General features: G+C 41.9%; 1 protein-coding gene across 2 annotated transcripts; it reads right to left on the bottom strand.

The window, feature by feature from the left end:
- Positions 1-1,203: 1,203 nt before the first annotated feature.
- LOC123996894 (mucin-2-like) lies at positions 1,204-19,228 on the bottom strand. 2 transcript variants are annotated; one of them, XR_006832052.1, is made up of 5 exons: positions 19,098-19,228; positions 15,257-15,817; positions 8,339-8,424; positions 4,675-5,941; positions 1,204-4,623 (listed from the first exon to the last, which is right to left on the bottom strand). XR_006832052.1 is itself a non-coding variant. In XM_046300715.1 (4 exons), the coding sequence occupies exons 1-4, from the start codon at positions 19,153-19,155 to the stop codon at positions 5,489-5,491; spliced, it is 1,158 nt and encodes a 385-aa protein (XP_046156671.1). In that variant the 5' UTR covers positions 19,156-19,228; the 3' UTR covers positions 1,204-5,488. The 2 variants fall into 2 exon arrangements, 1 of the variants encoding a protein (XP_046156671.1); XM_046300715.1 differs by having other exon boundaries at positions 1,204-5,941.
- Between the last annotated feature and the right edge of the window lie 733 nt (positions 19,229-19,961).

The raw sequence follows: 19,961 nt of genomic DNA, 5'->3' as shown, positions 1-19,961 counted from the left end.
CTTTGGATAAAAGCGTCTGCTAAATGGCATATATTATTATTATATTATAAGTTGCATGGACTCAATAATAGTGTTTAACATGATTGTTGAATGACTACCTCACTGCTTTGTTTACCCTGGCCAGAGGGACAGGGTGCATAGTAGGCTAAGCTACTGTATGCAGCTGCTGTTGTTAGTAGCTGACAGTTGATCAGGCTGAAAAATATTGTCTTTCCATGCCATACAGCATGTCAGATCACTAGTGTTTAGGGGTATAGGCTGCTACATTTAAGAGCTGTTTGTGTCTGTCGGGAGGGATGTGTTGTCTTCCATGCTAAATAAATGCCGGAGGAAAACGGGGAGCGGGCCTTGCCTTGCCCAGCCTGTGTGACCTGTGATTTCCGTGAATCTGAAGAAGGGCAAAGAACATGCAGTAGCACTCTGATGTGAAGGACAGACAAATTGTGTGCGAGTTGACAAATCATGAGGCAAATCGAGAAGAAAAAAAAACAGCACTGTTTTTAACGCTTTGCGTCATTATTTTGTTAAAATGATTGAAAAGTGTTGTGGAAAATACTGCCTTGCCACATGTTTTCCAATAGCCCTGTCTGTGGCACTGGGTGTGTGTGTGAGAGAGTCTTTAAAGGTTCAATGCAGCCATTTTAATCTCAATATCAAATAATTTCTGAGTAACAATTACCATACTGTACCTTCCTGCAATTATTTTCAATTAAAATGTTAAAAAATAAACAATAGCTTGTTAGCAAGGGTCAATTTCTCAAGCAAGAATTTTGCTAGGACTGTCTGGGAGTGGAAAATTTAAACTTAGCTGTTATTGGTAGAGAGGTTTAGAACTCTATTGGTCTATTAACTAATTTACCGCATAGTGATGTCACCATGGATGGCCAAAATAGGCTGAAATCTTACACTAAAAGGGCATTATCCTAATTTTCACAATTTCACAGTATTATTCCCATATTATAGTGTGTAAATATATATAAAACACATCTTCATGTGGTGGTATCAATTGTGAACTAATCAAATGGGGCTGTATTCCTAGTGCCACGGAAAGCAGATCGAAAGACTGACTGGGGCCGGGAATCAATCAAACTGCATTGTGCTGACAGCACACTGGACTTGACTTTTAAAAGGTAATTTACGTTCGAGCAGAAATCCCCAGCGTTCTGTCGTGGAAGATTCTAATCAAGTGAGAAAGACTTTGTCAACTTTTAAAACAATCATCTTTATTTAATATCGATTCATTATCATTGCAATAACGAAACTGTCGACCTCACACTCTTAAGGGTTGGACCGAAAGTTCCCTGATAATGAAAAAAACCAAACAGAGATCTTATAGGAGACCTAAAAATGCTTAGCCATGGCTGGTTCCACCCCTCGCATACAGATTGGGTGGTATCATAAGCCATCTTAGGTTCATCTGGTGGTTATCTGCACCTGATGCTATTTTAACCCCACCCCGGCTGAGTTTCCCAGATGCCAGGATGATTAGGAACTATAAGGGTTTGTTCTACTCCTCACACACCCTACAGCTTATTTTTTAATTTGACCTTTATTTAACCAGGCAAGTCAGTTAAGAACACGTTCTTATTTTCAATGACAGCCTGGGAACAGTGGGTTAACTGCCTGTTCAGGGGCAGAACGACAGATTTGTACCTTAATACCTTGTCATCTCGGGGGTTTGAACTCGCAACCTTCCGGTTACTAGTCCAACGCTCTAACCACTAGGCTACGCTGCCGCATAGGTATTAATGGAATGCCAGCTGTAGGTTTTTATCACCAAGTCATAGATCACTTGTCAGCTCAAGCTATCTCTGGTAAAACCAATGTCCTAAGGTAGCCTACTGGTTATAGTGTTGGGCCAGTAACTGAAAGGTTGTTGGATTGAATCCCTGAGCTGACAAGGTAAAAATCAGTTGCTCTGCCCCTCAACAAGGCAGTTAACCCACTGTTCCCCAGTAGGCTGTCATTGTAAATAAGAATTTGTTCTTAACTGACTTGTCTATTTAAATAAACAACCATCTGCCCACACTAACTGCAGGAAGCTAGAGTGTAAACCATCCCTTTACAAAAACACAGCTTTAATAGAACAGAAATGTCTTACTATTTGTTAAATATGAATAGTTAACTATTAATATCAAACAAATAAGGTAAATATGTCATTTCTCTATCGCAGTGTTTACCGTGAATGTGGCTGCCACGAACGTCATGTAAATGTATTTTCAAAGTCAATGTAATGTAATGTCTACGCAGTGCAGAGCAGTGTGAATCCTGGCCTGGATCTGAACAAGTCAGATACATTTTGTAGTTTCCTTCCTGTCAATCAAACACATTTTCCTTCAGATCTTAGGTTTAGCTGCGTTGGAGCCAAAGAGAAACTAGAGGAGATACTTTGCGTAACTTAAAAAACATCAGGGCTGCACATTGTTGGTGTCTATCCAAACTAACTATAAAACAGTAAGCTCTGTATCAATACTGATGCAACCTCCAGTAACACTTTACTTTGTGGTTGTATGTAGCTTTCATAAAGCATTGACAGGCATTACATATAGAGTCACGATGCCCTACATATGATTATACCCTACAGTATATAAATATTTTATGTAATCTTATACAGCGTTGACATAAAACAGTAAAAAATCCAAAACAACTGTTCTAAGTACAAACACACTACTTTGTTTCTGCCGAACAACCCTTACATCTATGTATCTGTTAACCAATGTTCCCTCTCATTTTCGTCAGCACATTTTATGGTCTTGGAAACTTGAACACTATGAGCATTCTGTGCAAACTTCTGGCAAACGTTTACTGTGACCACTGAGGTTGAACCCACTTTAAGTTACAGTTGTAGACAGTGGCCAAGTAGACTATTGGCTATTGGAGCATAATGTAGGCCGATCAGAGTGACCTACCAACAAAAACACATTCTATAACACCTTGAACTTACGCATGAGAATAGCATGCTATTCACCCCACTATTCATTCAGGGTGGAGATCACTGAAATGGAAGTGTGGCATAGGTATGTCTATAGGTATGCCGATTTCCTGGTTGGGTTTGATAGTTGGGTATGGGATTTCAATCATGCCCACATGTCCAAGGCCGGATTAATGCATGTGCTTACCGGGGCTGAAGACCCTGAGCCCAGGCCCATGGGGGGGCCCAAGAGGCAACAAAATAAATAATATCATTTTAAAAAAGTATGTATTTTGGCAATATACTGTATAGGCTATATTATATAAAAAATACATGTTTTCAAATTGAACTACGCAAGCCAGATAAGAACAAATTCTTATTTACAATGACAGCGTAATGGGGAACAATGGGTTAACAGCCTTGTTTAGGGGTAGAATGACAGATTTTCACCTACGCTCTAACAACTAGGCTACCTGCCGCTGCCTTGTGCCACTCTGCTAATCGTCAGATGGGGGGGAGGAGGACCCACATTGGGTAACTGGGGTGGCCTTGCCTTGATTGGGTAGCTGAGTAATATTTCCATATGTTTTTATTCCATTATAAATACAAGTGACTGGTCAATTGTGTGAGTCAGGTTCTGGGTCCAAGTCTGTAAAAGGGGGGGATACCTAGTCAACTTGTACAACTGAATGCATTCAACTGAAATGTGTCCTCTGAATTAATCCAACCCCTCTGAATCAGAGAGGTGCGGAGAGCTGCCTTAATCAACATTCATGTCTTCGGCACCCGGGGAACAGTGGGTTAACTGCTTTGCTCAGGAGCAGAACAACCTATTTTTTACCTTGTCAGCTCAGGGATTTGGTCGAGCAACCTTGCCCAACACTAACCACTAGGCTACCTGCCGCCCCTATAGCTACCTACTGCCCCTATAGCTACCTACTGCCCCTATAGGGGGCCCAAGAGGCAAAAAAAAATACAAATCACATTTTTGATAATATTTCATATAGTGAACATAACACACCCACATCAAATCACACCCCCAAAACGCAAATGCATTTTACTTAATGAGAAGGAAAACCGAGGTGAAATCAGTATGTTCAGACCCCTTTAAACTAGCCACTGCCAACAAATGCATTAAAAAAGTCAATCAACCACACAGCATGTCATGCCCACATCATCTGAAAGTAATTTTAAATCAAGTCAGTTAGCAATATAATCAACATAAGAGATGATTTGGCATGTTATTTTTAATCAATGATTCCAAATGAGCACAAGAAGAAAGTTGTTTTGTCTGAACCTAGAAACAGGTTTGATTGAGAGGATCACAACCTAACATACCACAATTGGGCTCCCGAGTGGCGCAGCAGTCTAAGGCACTGCAGCTCAATGCAAGAGGTGTCACTGCAGACCCTGATTTGATTCCAGTATCCCATCCGTCTGGGATTGGGAGTCCCATAGGGCTGCGCACAAATTGGCCGTGTCGTCCGGATTTGGCAGGGGTAGGCTGTCATTGTAAATAAGAATTTGTGCTTAACTGACTTGCCTAGTTAAATAAAGCTTCAATAAATAACAATGGGGTTGAGAACAGGTTTGATTGAGAGGGGCCCAACCTGACATACCACAATGGGGTTGAGAACAGGTTTGATTGAGAGGGGCCCAACCTGACATACCACAATGGGGTTGAGAACAGGTTTGATTGAGAGGGGCCCAACCTGACATACCACAATGGGGTTGAGAACAGGTTTGATTGAGAGGGGCCCAACCAGACAAAGGAAAACAACACAAAGAATACATCTTAAAAAGTAATGAAAATAACAGAATAAAAAAGCTACAAAATATTTAGCTAAAAAAAACAAACATTTCTAAATAGTCTGCCATACTTTATAGAAAAAGCGGTTTCAATCTTCACAAAGTCTTTGAATTACTACATCAAAGTTCAGGGTCAATGGAGATATTTCCACATGATTGATTTAAACTTGTTGATTGTAATATCTACCAGTCCCTGTCATACAGTAAAATACATACCCTAATCCCAGTCAGTACGGTTGATGTATTCATATACCAGTCCCTGTCATACAGTAAAATACATACCCTAATCCCAGTCAGTACGGTTGATGTATTCATATACCAGTCCCTGTCATACAGTAAAATACATACCCTAATCCCAGTCAGTACGGTTGATGTATTCTTATACCTTTTTACAACTCACTTAAAGGATACCTCAATGGGAAGTGTTACCAATATCACTGAGGTTCTGTAGCTCAGTTGTTAGAGCATGGCGCTTGTAACGCCAGGGTAGTGGGTTCGATCCCCGGGACCACCCATACGTAGAATGTATGCACACATGACTGTAAGTCGCTTTGGATAAAAGCGTCTGCTAAATGGCATATATTATTATTATTATAAAACCATAGCTATTCCTTCAAAGTTAGAGTATGAACTTGTATGACATATATTTATGTACCTACATTTAAATTTACCCCACTCCATTTCAAATGATTGACAAGTTAACAAATCAACAAGTAGGCTATACAGATGTCTGATGAATCAGTGGTGATTATGAAACCAGAACGGTATCTATGTAAATGTGGGTTGAGGGCCAGTAGAGGCTTGAGTGTCAGGAAAGGTTTGAGGGCCAGTGGTGGGTTGAGGGCCAGTGGTGGGTTGAGGGCCAGTGGTGGGTTGAGGGCCAGTGGTGGGTTGAGGGCCAGGGGTGGGTTGAGGGCCAGGGGTGGGTTGAGGGCCAGTGGTGGGTTGAGGGCCAGTGGTGGGTTGAGGGCCAGTGGTGGGTTGAGGGCCAGTGGTGGGTTGAGGGCCAGTGGTGGGTTGAGGGCCAGTGGTGGTTTGAGGGCCAGTGGTGGTTTGAGGGCCAGTGGTGGGTTGAGGGCCAGTGGTGGGTTGAGGGCCAGTGGTGGGTTGAGTGGTAGTAGAGGGTTGCTGGTCTCCACACTGGGTGCCGTTACATTTTGAGAAACGTTTCACTGTTAACTTCAGAGGTCCAAGGGCATTATTGCTTATTTGCTTCAAGAACTGAAATACAAGAAATACATTTATGTATGTTACTGTAAATGTGTAAAAACAATAAATCAAATAGAATTACCTGTACAGTGAGGGAAAAAAGTATTTGATCCCCTGCTGATTCTGTACGTTTGCCCACTGACAAAGAAATGATCCGTCTATAATTTTTATGGTTTATTTGAACAGTGAGAGACAGAATAACAACAAAAAAATCCAGAACACGTCAAAAATGTTATAAATTGATTTGCATTTTAATGAGGGAAATAAGTACTTGACCCCTCTCAATCAGAAAGATTTCTGGCTCCCAGGTGTCTTTTATACAGGTAACGAGCTGAGATTAGGAGCACACTCTTAAAGGGAATGCTCCTAATCTCAGTTTGTTACCTGTATAAAAGACACCTGTCCACAGAAGCAATCAATCAATCAGATTTCAAACTCTCCACCATGGCCAAGACCAAAGAGCTCTCCAAGGATGTCAGGGACAAGATTGTAGACCTACACAAGGCCGGAATGGGCTACAAGGCCATCGCCAAGCAGCTTGGTGAGAAGGTGCCAACAGTTGGTGTGATTATTCGCAAATGGAAGAAAAACAAAATAACTGTCAATCTCCCTCGGCCTGGGCTCCATGCAAGATCTCACCTAATGGAGTTGCAATGATCATGAGAACGGTGAGGAATCAGCCCAGAACTACACTGGAGGATCTTGTCAATGATCTCAAGGCAGCTAGGACCATAGTCACCAAGAAACCAATTGGTAACACACTATGCTGCGAAGGACTGAAATCCTGCAGCGCCCACAAGGTCCCCCTGCTCAAGAAAGCACATATACATGCCAGTCTGAAGTTTGCCAATGAAGATCTGAATGATTCAGAGGACAACTGGGTGAAAGTGTTGTGGTCAGATGAGACCAAGATGGAGCTCTTTGGCATCAACTCAACTCGCCGTGTTTGGAGGAGGAGGAATGCTGCCTATGACCCCAAGAACACTTTCCCCACCGTCAAACATGGAGGTGGAAACATTATGCTTAGGGGGTGTTTTTCTGCTAAGGGGACAGGACAACTTCACCGCATCAAAGGGACGATGGACGGGGCCATGTATCGTCAAATCTTGGGTGAGAACCTCCTTCCCCCAGCCAGGGCATTGAAAATGGGTCGTGGATGGGTATTCCAGCATGACAATGACCCAAAACACATGGCCAAGGCAACAAAGGAGTGGCTCAAGAAGAAGAACATTAAGGTCCTGGAGTGGCCTAGCCAGTCTCCAGACCTTAATCCCATACATCTGTGGAGGGAGCTGAAGGTTCGAGTTGCCAAACATCAGCCTCGAAACCTTAATGACTTGCAGAAGATCTGCAAAGAGGAGTGGGACAAAATCCCTCCTGAGATGTGTGCAAACCTGGTGGCCATCTACAAGAAACCCCTGACCTCTGATTGCCAACAAGTGTTTTGCCACCAAGTACTAAGTCATGTTTTGCAGAGGGGGTCAAATAGTTATTTCCCTCATTAAAATGCAAATCAATTTATAACATTTTTGACATGTGCTTTTCAGGATTTTTGTTGTCATTTTGTCTCTCACTGTTCAAATAAACCATTAAAATTATAGACGGATCATTTCTTTGTCAGTGATCAAATACTTTTTTCCCCTCACAGTATATGTATAGATCCCCATCTACACATTTACAGGGGATCTATAGATGTACCATATAGACAAAGATGTTTGAGAAATGTGTAAACTTTTTGAACATCAGTAGGATTTTATGCAGGCAGATAGTAGCATGGGTCTGTGTGTGTATGGGGAAAAGTTACATTTTGGGCCAAATAAGTAACTTTGGGATTTTATCTAGGTCAAACCAACACTATCAATCATGTTGCTTTAGCTCTCGTGTCAAGTTCTCACCAAAACTCTCCACCAGCAAGGCTCTCTGCATGCCTCATAGCTACCTCGTGAGCAAAACGAAAACAAAAAAGTAATTAATCTAACACATGCAAGCAGAAAACTGATTAAAAAACCCACAAAAGCAGGTCCTTGTCCTGGGTGGATCTAACCTATCGCTTTCTATTGATCTAAAATAACCAAGTTGGCCCAAATTTTTTTATCTTGCACACACATCCATGATAATATCTGCCTGCATTAGCCTACCACTGTTCAAAAGGCTTCTCTTTACACATTCAGTGGGAGATCTACAGATTCTCTTGGGAAAGTCACCAGCAGAACCTGGAATCTATAGATTTACAGTTTAACCATTTACCGTAACGTTGGAATTTTCAAATACATTTTTATTAATTCCAATTATTCATCCTGTTTACCATTTGGATTTCCACATTACAAAAGGAATTGAAATTTATCAAGCATTCAATTCTGAATTGATAACCTGACTGACAGAAGGACGACAGACAAATTGTCAACATACCACCTCAAATTTTGAAACGATTGTATCGCTATCCAGATTTTCGTAGCTGGATAAATTCACCGCTGCATGTGCAAACGTTGTCAGGTCTGAGGAAGATGGAAGAGATGAGACACATAAATAGTTAAGGTCAATGTTCAATGTTCAGGGAATATGTACTATACATTTCTGCCACCCTGTGATTCTTCCCTTGTACGGTGCATTCAGAAAGTATTCACACTCACGTGTTCTTGCGTTACAGCCTACATTTACAATGGATTAAATTGAGATTTTTTGTAATCGGCTTACACACACACACACACACACACACACACTGTCAAAGTGGAATTATACATTTTTACAAATTAATATAAAATAAAAGCTGAAATGTCTTGAGTCAATAAGTATTCAATTCCTTTGTTATGGTAAGCCTACGTACATTCAGGTGTAAAGATCTGCTGATCAAGTCACATAATCAGTTGGATGGACTCACTCTGCGTGCAATAGTAGTGTTTAACATGATTTTTGAATGACTCATCTCTGTACCCCACACATAATTATCTGTAAAGTCCCTTAGTCGAGCAGTACATTTAAAACACAGATTGAACAACAAAGACCAGGGAGGTTTTCCAATGCCTCGCAAAGAAGAGCACCTATTGGTTGATGGGTAAAATTGAATATCTCTTTTAACATGGAGAAGTAATTAATTACACTTTGGATGGTGCATCAATACACCCAGTCACTACTTAGATACAGGCGTCTTTTCTAACTCAGTTGCCGGAGAGGAAGGAAACCGCTCAGGGATTTCACCATGAGAAAAATGGTGAATTTAAAACAGTAACAGAGTTTAATGGCCGTCATAGGAGAAAACTGAGGATGGATCAACAACAGTGTAGTTACTCCACAAAATTAACCTAAATAACAGACTGAAAAGAAGGAAGCCAGTACATAATAAAAATATTCCAAAACATGCATCCTGTTAGCAACAAGGCACTAAAGTAATACTGCAAAAAATGTGGCAAAGCAATTCACTTTATGTCCTGAATACAAAGTGTTATGTTTGGGGCAAATCCAATACCACACATTACTGAGTATTGTGTGATGGAGGGGCCAATATGATAATGATTGTACAATAATAATTATTGATTAAATAGGAATCTGTTATGACAAATCAAGAGACAACAGTCCGAATGAACAGTCTCAGTAATGCTAACCCTTAGGATTGGGCTACAGTAACGCTCAGGGTAATATGAGCCAGGTAGGAATAATAATTCATTTAATATCTGAAGGAATGCTTTCCGTTGAGCTTTTAGAGCTTGTTTGATTGTTTTCTACATTGTACAACACGCTATATTGTACAGTACCAGTCTAAAGTTTGGACACACCTACTCATCCCAGGGTTTATTTTTACTATTTTTCTACATCGTAGAATAATAGTGAAGACAAAAAACTATGAAATAACACATATGGAATCATGTAGTAACCAAGTGTTAAATCAAAATATATTTTATATTTGAGATTCTTCAAAGCAGCCACCCTTTGCTGTGATGACAGCTTTGCACACTCTTGGCATTCTCTCAACCAGCTTCATGAGGTAGTCACCTGGATTGCATTTAAATTAACAGGTGTGCCTTGTTAAAAGTTTATTAGTGGAATTTCTTTCCTTCTTAATGCATTTGAGCCAATCAGTTGTGTTGTGACAAGGTAGGGGTGGTATACAGAAGATAGCCCTATTTGGTAAAAGACCAAGTCCATATTATTGCAAGAACAGCTGAAATAAGCCAAGAGAAACGACAGTCCATCATTACTTTAAGACATGAAGGTCAGTAAATCCGTAAAATGTCAAGAACTTTTAAAGTTTCTTCAAGTACAGTCGCAAAAACCATCAAGCGCTATGATGAAACTGGCTCTCATGAGGACCGCCACAGGAAAGGAAGTTACCAGCCTCAGAAATCGCAGCCCAAATAAATGCTTCACAGAGTTCAAGTAACAGACACATCTCAACATTAACTGTTCAGAGGAGACTGTGTGAATCAGGCCTTCATGGTCAAATTGCTGCAAATAAACCACTACTAAAGGACATCAATAAGAAGAAGAGACTTGCTTGGGCCAAAAACACGAGCAATGGACATTAGACCAGTGGAAATCTGTCCTTTGGTCTGATGAGTCCAAATTTGAGATTTTTGGTTCCAACCGCTGTGTCTTTGTGAGACGCAGAATAGGTGAACGGATGATCTCCGCATGTGTGGTTCCTACTGTGAAGCATGGAGGAGGTGGTGTGATGGTGTGTGGGTGCTTTGCTAGTGACACTGTCAGTGATTTAATTAGAATTCAAGGCAAAGTTAACCTTCATGACTAAAACAGCATTCTGCAGCGATTCACCATCCCATCTGGCTTGCTCTACGTGGGATTGTCATTTGATTTTCAACAGGACAATGATCCAACACACCTCCAGGTTGTGTATGAGCTATTTTACCAAGGGCAAAATACTTATTTTCCACCATAATTTGCAAATAAATGAATTAAAAATCCTACAATGTGATTTTCTGGATTTTTCCCCCTCATTTTATCTGTCATAGTTGAAGTGTACCTATGATGAAAATTACAGGCCTCTCATCTTTTTAAGTGGGAGACCTTGCACAATTGGTGGCTGACTAAATACTTTTTTGCCCCACTGTACATACTATCTCAATTGGCCCTACCAACGAGTGCTCCCGCACATTGGCTAACCGGGCTATCTGCATTGTGTCCTGCCATCCCCTCTTTACGCTACTGGTACTCTCTTTTCATCATATATGCATAGTCACTTTAACCATATCTACATGTACATACTACCTCAATCAGCCTGACTAACCTGTGTCTGTATGTAGCCTCCCTATTTTTATAGCCTCACTACTGTATTCAGCCTCACTACTGTATTTCACTGTCTTTTTACTGTTATATTCGGCGCACGTGACAAATAAACATTGATTTGATCTCAACCCAATTGTGATGGTTTGGGATGAGTTGGACCAGAGTGAAGGAAAAACAGGCAAGTGCTCAGCATATGTGGGAACTCCTTCAAGACGGTTGGAAAAGCATTCCAGGGGAAGTTGGTTTCGAGAATGCCAAGAGTGTGCAAAGTTGTCATCTAGGCAAAGTCTGGCTACTGTCACGAACCGGCTCAAAGCCCGTAACAAAGGGAGGCAACGTGGAGATAAGGAGTAGCAAAATATGTATTTATTAACTAAAGCAACTAAGTATAATATACAATGGTGTGTGTAATCAGTAGTGTAAGTGAGTGTTTTGCATGCATGAATGTGATAATGCAGGGTGATGAAAGGTGCCATAGCAAACAAACAAAAGGCCACCAAGAACCACAACACAATCTACAAAAGGTGTCTGCATGGAGAGAGTCTCCTCCATGAATGTGGAAGAGGTCTATTTATCCTGGGAGACACCTGGCCCAGGTGTTTCCCAAGTAGCTGACGACCCTCTCAACTCCGCCCACTGGCATCCTAATAAGGAAACAAGAACAAAGAGAATACGGCAGACAGAGTGGGAGGGTCGTCACATTCCCCCCCATAAAACCGGGGACCAACAAGGACCCCGGAACAACATACCAGCCTCCCGCGTCCCAAATTGACACAGGCCTCCCGCGTCCCAAATTGACACAGGCCCAAATTGACACAGGCCTCCCGCGTCCCAAATTGACACAGGCCTCCCGCGTCCCAAATTGACACAGGCCTCCCGCGTCCCAAATTGACACAGGCCTCCCGCGTCCCAAATTGACACAGGCCTCCCGCGTCCCAAATTGACACAGGCCTCCCGCGTCCCAAATTGACACAGGCCTCCCGCGTCCCAAATTGACACAGGCCTCCCGCGTCCCAAATTGACACAGGCCTCCCGCGTCCCAAATTGACACAGGCCTCCCGCGTCCCAAATTGACACAGGCCTCCCGCGTCCCCAAATTGACACAGGCCTCCCGTCCCAAATTGACACAGGCCTCCCAGGCCTCCCGCCCCAAATTGACACAGGCCTCCCGCGTCCCAAATTGACACAGGCCTCCCGCGTCCCAAATTGACACAGGCCTCCCGCGTCCCAAATTGACACAGGCCTCCCGCGTCCCAAATTGACACAGGCCTCCCGCGTCCCAAATTGACACAGGCCTCCCGCGTCCCAAATTGACACAGGCCTCCCGCGTCCCAAATTGACACAGGCAAATTGACACAGGCCTCCCGCGTCCCAAATTGACACAGGCCCCAAAAATTGACACAGGCCTCCCGCGTCCCAAATTGACACAGGCCTCCCGCGTCCCAAATTGACACAGGCCTCCCGCGTCCCAAATTGACACAGGCCTCCCGCGTCCCAAATTGACACAGGCCTCCCGCGTCCCAAATTGACACAGGCCTCCCCCAAATTGACACAGGCCTCCCACAGGCCTCCCGCGTCCCAAATTGACACAGGCCTCCCGCGTCCCAAATTGACACAGGCCTCCCGCGTCCCAAATTGACACAGGCCTCTGCGTCCCAAATTGACGAGGGGTTATGTGTTCACACCTCCACCTGCCCCAACCAACCTCCTCCCCAGACCTCAGCAACCTTTGCGCATAGGAAGCAATATTTAAGAGGAAAGAACACAAGACCAGGAGGGAACAGACAGGAAAGATAGAACATGACAACCCGAAACAATGGCAGTCATGTAAACATTCAGGAACATGGCACAAAAGACCAACAGCTACAAACTCCAACGAAAAGAACATCAGGGTCCTTCTTAATTTTTACAACTCCCAACGATTCATAGTCACTTCCAACGATTCATAGTCACTTCCAACGATTCATAGTCACTTCCAACGATTCATAGTCACTTCCAACGATTCATAGTCACTTCCAACGATTCATAGTCACTTCCAACGATTCATAGTCACTTCCAACGATTCATAGTCACTTCCAACGATTCATAGTCACTTCCAACGATTCATAGTCAAACAGAATTTCACTAATTTCAATCATTTAAGCTTGTAGTGTTCAGCGATCCTCAACAGCTGTTCTTAAGTACATAATTCTAACAGGTCCTCTGATGGAAAGCGAATGAACTTGTATACATGACACCATAGTCATAAGTAAGTAATCTTGCTCAACCCCTCTGCTGAGCACATCAGACCACAACCAGAGAAATGACAATCACACTGAGCACCACAGAAGAGAGATGAGATACAGAGCTTCCCCAAAACCTACAATAAAAAACCTACAATAACTCAACCCTAGTCTTCGTGCAGATTTGCGGTGGGTATTTACGCACTGTAGCCCGCTGGCAAGGAAATAGAACTCCCCAGCATGCTGGCAAATTCCACCAAGCCACGGATGTGCCCCCGAGACAACTGCTCAGTCCACAGACACCACACAAAAATAACAAACATTTAACCATGCACAACATGTCCAAAATTGAAACACGTCGCTAAGCCTATCAGGGGAAAAAGGCTATAGCTCCGGGTAGCAAGTTCCACTACCCTACCCAAATCTCCTACCCAAATCTCCTACCGAGGTACACAGCCGATTTACTCACCTCAGACTGACTTCCCAACAGAAAGTAGAACAAGTTTCCAGGCTAGGCAAGGCCTGGAAACTAACCATTATACTCTCTCCAACGCAGCACATAAACCAAACAACAAAGGCAACCAATACTGGGCCGATCACACTCAAACACTATTTCAAACCAAACACGTACCTCCACGGTCTCCCAAACCAATAGTTCAAAGATCCCGGACGAGCCCCCACTTGTCACAAACCGGCTCAAAGCCCGTAACAAAGGGAGGCAACGTGGAGATAAGGAGTAGCAAAATATGTATTTATTAACTAAAGCAACTAAGTATAATATACAATGGTGTGTGTAATCAGTAATCAGTAGTGTAAGTGAGTGTTTTGCATGAATGTGATAATGCAGGGTGATGAAAGGTGCCAAAGCAAACAAACAAAAGGCCACCAAGAACCACAACAGAATCTACAAAAGGTGTCTGCATGGAGAGAGTCTCCTCCATGAATGTGGAAGAGGTCTATTTATCCTGGGAGACACCTGGCCCAGGTGTTTCCCAAGTAGCTGACGACCCTCTCAACTCCGCCCAACGGCATCCTAATAAGGAAACAAGAACAAAGACAGAATACGGCAGACAGAGTGGGAGGGTCGTCACACTACTTTGAAGAATCTCAAATATAAAACTTATTTTGATTTGTTTAACACCTTTTTGGTAACTACAACAGCGAATAGCAACAGTGTGAAGGGGGGGGGGGGGTCAATGTAAATAGTCCGAGTGGCCATTTGAGTAGTTGTTCAGCAGTCTTATGGCTTGTGGGTAGAAGCTGTTAAGGAGCCACTGTTGCTCTTTACCTCTTCCTAGACTACATGTACAAAAAACCTTGACTAACCTCTACCCCAGCACATAGACCCAGTACCCCCGTATATAGCCTCGTTATTGTTATTTTGTGTTAGTTTATTTATTTATTTGGTAAATATGTCCTTAACTCTTTCTTGAACTGCATTGTTGGTTAAGTGATTGTAAGTCAGCATTTGACCGGCTGTATTTGGCGCATATGACACAAAGTTTCATTTAATACATGATTCCATGTGTTATTTCATAGTTTTGATGTCTTCACTATTATTCTACAACGTAGAAAATAGTAAAAAAATATATAAAGAAAAACCCTTGAATGAGTAGGTGTGTTCAGACTTTTGACTGGTACTGTACATGAATAACATGACGATGATTGGGAATGTTCAAAAGGGCATCATGAGCAGGAAGTAAATGGAATTGAATACAATAACATCTGGTCTGTATCTTAGTACTGTAAATCACTTTGGCCTAATAAAATCTATATTAAGAATGAACTAAGTTGATGGCAAGCAAAAGTTGTTAGTCACATTTGGCCCACAATGTACATTTGACATAAAAACTAAATTCCCACGTACTTGCTGTAGGAATTGTTGTTGGTTGAAAGGTTGTGGGTGTTGTTGAATCCTCTGGGACACCAGCTGGGGGTGTTGTTGTAAAATCCGCAATAACAGTTGTGGTTGTAGGTGTTATTTCCCCAGGGGCAGTAGTTGAATCCTCTGGGACACCAGCTGGGGGTGTTGTTGTAAAATCCGCAATAACAGTTGTGGTTGTAGGTGCTATTTCCCCAGGGGCAGTAGTTGAATCCTCTGGGACACCAGCTGGGGGTGTTGTTGTAAAATCCGTAAAATCCGCAATAACAGTTGTGGTTGTAGGTGTCATTTCCCCAGGGGCAGTAGTTGTATCCGGAGGGGCAGTAGTTGTATCCGGAGGGGCAGTAGTTGTATCCGGAGGGGCAGTAGTTGTATCCGGAGGGGCAGTAGTTGTATCCGGAGGGAGAGTAGTTGTATCCGGAGGGAGAGTAGTTGTATCCGGAGGGAGAGTAGTTGTGGTTGTAGGTGTTGTGGTTGTTGGTGCCAACAACGGGTTAGCAGTTAAGGTTATGGAACTTGTGGTTGATGTTGTAAACGATGGGCTAGCTGTTGTGGTTGTGAAGAAAGAATTGACGTAGCAAAAACAGATTATCATCAATGCTGATTAAACAAATGTACAGCCTGTTGCACAAATTTGTGAAAGACTTGGTGTTTACCACTCAATCCCAAATGTTTGCAATGTTGTGGACTTTGAATAGAGTGGAGGATGTGTTGCCACAGGAAATATAGCCTGATTGTCCAATAATAAGTTAATGCTGTAATAACAAAAACGGACGACTGTAACAGTCATGTCATTGCAACAGCGGATGCTGTTTGACTGAATGCAAACAAGCTTGCGTCTCTACCACCACAAGTTGACTAGAAAAAAAGATGACATTTAATTTAGGTTCTGAACAACACATAAGGCTCTATGATTGCCTGGCGTTTTTAATAAAATAAAAATGTAACCTTTATTTAAATAGGCAAGTCAGTTAAGAACAAATTCTTATTTACAATGACGGCCTACACCGGCCAAACCCGGACGACGCTGGGCCAATTGTGCGTCGCCCTATGGGATACAGCCTGGATTCAAACTAGGAGGTCTGTAGTGATGCCTCTAGCACCGAGATGCAGTGTCTTAGACCGCTGTGCCACTCGGGAGCCCAGTGTTAAGGCGGCGCTAGTGTCAAACGCACACTCTTTGGCTAATTTCAATGTAGAAAATATCACAGAGCTGGCTTTTACAACCCTGGCGACAATTTACCTGACTTATATCAGCTATCTTGGACATATTTGAGGTGTGTCCTTAAAAACGTTGGCCAATGTGCCAATTTCAAGCAGCGCTACTGTTGATATTTAAGACTCACCAAAAGCTGGTCTTGGCAGTAACACAATTGGTTTTGGTATTGATCTTGCCAGCAGACGCACAGAGTAGCTTAATCAGTAGCCTTTAACCAATGTTTTATTTAAATATCACGAGCAGCAAAACAGTCATTCACGTTTTTTCTTTACATTGGACATTATTTTTGTCCAGCAACTTCTGTGAAACGTTTGGACTCATTAGGTCTATGTGCGATGCCTATTAAATGAAAGGTGTCAGTGCCTGTAGGAAGTCTGTCTAGGTCAAGTTATTACAATAGAATGAAAGGTGTCAGTGACTGTAGGAAGTCTGTCTAGGTCAAGTTATTACAATAGAATGAAAGGTGTCAGTGACTGTAGGAAGTCTGTCTAGGAATTGTTTATTAGGCATCTTACACTTTCAAGCTTTAGGACCTAACTGTTAAATCGCGGTAATTCCTTGGTGCTGAATCCGCTTGTTGCCATGGCTATTGGCCTGTTAGTGTGTTTACCTTTCGCGTGGCAAAGTCACTAACAGGCCATAACCACAGTGATAGTAGGTGAATATTATTATAACGTTTGGGCAACGTCCAACTGTCCATGGCTCAAACATGCAGAGCATTTTCAAAATGAGACTGAAATGTGTGTAGATGGATGTTTCCACATTGAAGCCAATAAAAAAAAAGAGATTATATTGTTGTTATAACTAGACCTATTGGAGGGTTACTGTCTGCTATTTTATCATCTATATTCAGTGAATAGAAGAGCCCTTAGGTCTATGTGTGCACCGAGTGCCTTATGCTCATGGAAGGAGAGTCCTTTCAGCTGCTGCTCAGTGCACTAACACAGAACCCAAACCGGCTGCGCGCGTGCGCCATCGTGCGTAAATGTATTTTGTGCCCCCACACCAAACGCGATCACGACACGCAGGTTAAAATATCAAAACAAACTCTGAACCAATGACATTAATTTGGGCACAGGTCGAAAAGCATTAAACATTTATGGTAATTTAGCTAGCTAGCTTGCACTTGCTAGCTAATTTGTCCTATTTAGCTAGCTTGCTGTTGCTAGCTAATTTGTCCTGGGATATAAACATTGAGTTGTTATTTTACCTGAAATGCACAAGGTCCTCTACTCTGACAATTAATCCACACATAAAATGGTCAATCAAATAATTTCTAGTTATCTCTCCTCCTTCCAGGCTTTTTCTTCTTTGAACTTATATGGTGATGGGCATCTAAACTTTCATAGTATTACAACGACAACACAGTTTGTCTTTCAAGCACCCACGTGGGTATAACCAATGAAGGAGATGGCACTTGGGTATCTGCTTCTATGAACCAATGAGAAGATGGAAGAGGCAGGACTTGCAGCGTAATCTGCGTCACACGCCCGTTGACGAGCGCCAGCAGTGTAGTCAGGGTGTTAGTTTTGAGAAATACGTTTCCAGAGGGGTGTCGAAAACTCTGTTTTAATGTATTTACTTTTATTTAACTAGGCAAGTCAGTTAAAATCAAATTACAATGATGGCCTATGTAGCCTCAGCCATATAAACATTATTGTTGTTTTTAAAAAACTGATTGATTGTTTTTCGTTTTAATTTGATACATTTTGTATTTATTTTTTAGAAAGATTCACCTTCCATGGGTTTATTTAGTCTGCTATTCATGGAGAAGTGCAAATATGATCTGTAAGACGGTTCCATGATGTTTATAAAACATTACATTTGCGAGTGGTATACCGGTCAGTGGATGTTCCCCCTTACTCGTTATATTGGATATTTATCCAGCTCCTGTGAAAACTTTGGATGTGTGTAAAACCCTCCATAGTCTAAAAAGCTTTGTCTGTATAATTTGCCTACGCCCTCGGGAGTAATGACGGAGCCTGTAACTATATTTATAGACATGGCCTATTTAAAACAAGTTGTTTTGGGTTTTAATTAGAATTTGATTGGAATTATACACTGTATTGTTCGGCCTTATCAATAACCTAGGGATTTTAATCTTGCTTATTGACGACGTTTGGCATGTCCATGTCCAGACTGCAATTTACACTAGGTCTAGCAACTATATCAGCGCGAATAGTATTTAGCCTGTTTAACAACCTATTTCCATAATGTAAGCAACTCGGATATGATCAAACCTGACAAAGATTCCAAAGTCGATTGAAAGATCGGTTTGTGCGTCATATCATAGATGTGTACAGACTTTATTTGATGAAAAGATTACGTCAACGTTTATTGTTAAAATAATCTTCATTTTCTGCAACCAATTACCAGTTTAACGTGTACATCAACTGGACAAAAGTAATTAAATAGCTATCAGTTAACACAATTTGGGTCATAATTCCTACAAAGCGATTTTTTTGTGAAGCTCACTTCGACCAATAAAACACGGTGTATAGGCTCGCTAGATAAGACACAATAGCCTTGATTGAATCTCAACATACCAATACCTATATTGATATATATTGACTACACAAAAAATAGGATTCAGAAGTGGCTACTTACTCGTGAATTGCCCCGAGGACAGGACGAAAGTTCCAACAAATACAATGAAATACAGCATTTTGAATGTGGGCAGTAGAGAAGGGTTCGTTAGCAACACAAACGTATTTATTTCAGTGTCTGTTTAATTTTTTGCAGGTCTGTGTAGTATTATACTGGTTGAAAGTGGGAGTGGTCTGGTCATCTAGAAATCTGATACCTCCTCTCTTTTCACCTGTGATTAAAACATTGGGAGAGACGTTGCACGGGCATGTGGAATTCAATGTTAATTGTCCCATCAAAACAAAGGTGCTTACGTAAAGTGAGCTCCAAAAGAATTGGGACAACGATTTTTTTCTTCTAGTTTTGGCTCTGTAATCCAGCATTTTGGATTTGAAATTATACAATAATCCTGAATGAATCGTGAATAATGACGATTGAGAAAGTTACAGAGGCACAACTATCATACCCCTGTATACTAACCTCCCCTGTTATTGTAATGGTGAGAGGTAAACATGTCTTGGGGGTATGATATAAAATGCTAACCTTTCCAGTTATTGTAATCGTGAGAGGTTAGCATATCTTGGGTGTATGATTGTCACGTAGAGTAGGCCAGAAGGCTAAACTGGATAACCTAACCTCTATCAAAATAAAAAGATGGCGGAGCCGCAAAAGTTCTTCTGTGCAAAGGTGTTTATTTACAAGTGATTCCAGAACAAAAAACAACAGTACTGCCATCAACGTCTACCTTATGGGACAGTTTAAAAACAATGCTGCCCCATCCACAGCTCAATCCAAAAAATGCCTTTCCATGACTGAAAGAGAGGCTCCTTTTGTAGGGCTAGCCCCTCCCATCAGAACAATTAACCCGAATTAATTAATCAATTA

The sequence above is a fragment of the Oncorhynchus gorbuscha genome, linkage group LG02, assembly GCF_021184085.1.
Source record: "Oncorhynchus gorbuscha isolate QuinsamMale2020 ecotype Even-year linkage group LG02, OgorEven_v1.0, whole genome shotgun sequence".
NCBI lineage: Eukaryota > Metazoa > Chordata > Actinopteri > Salmoniformes > Salmonidae > Oncorhynchus > Oncorhynchus gorbuscha.
This window is presented reverse-complemented; position numbering and strand designations above follow the sequence as displayed.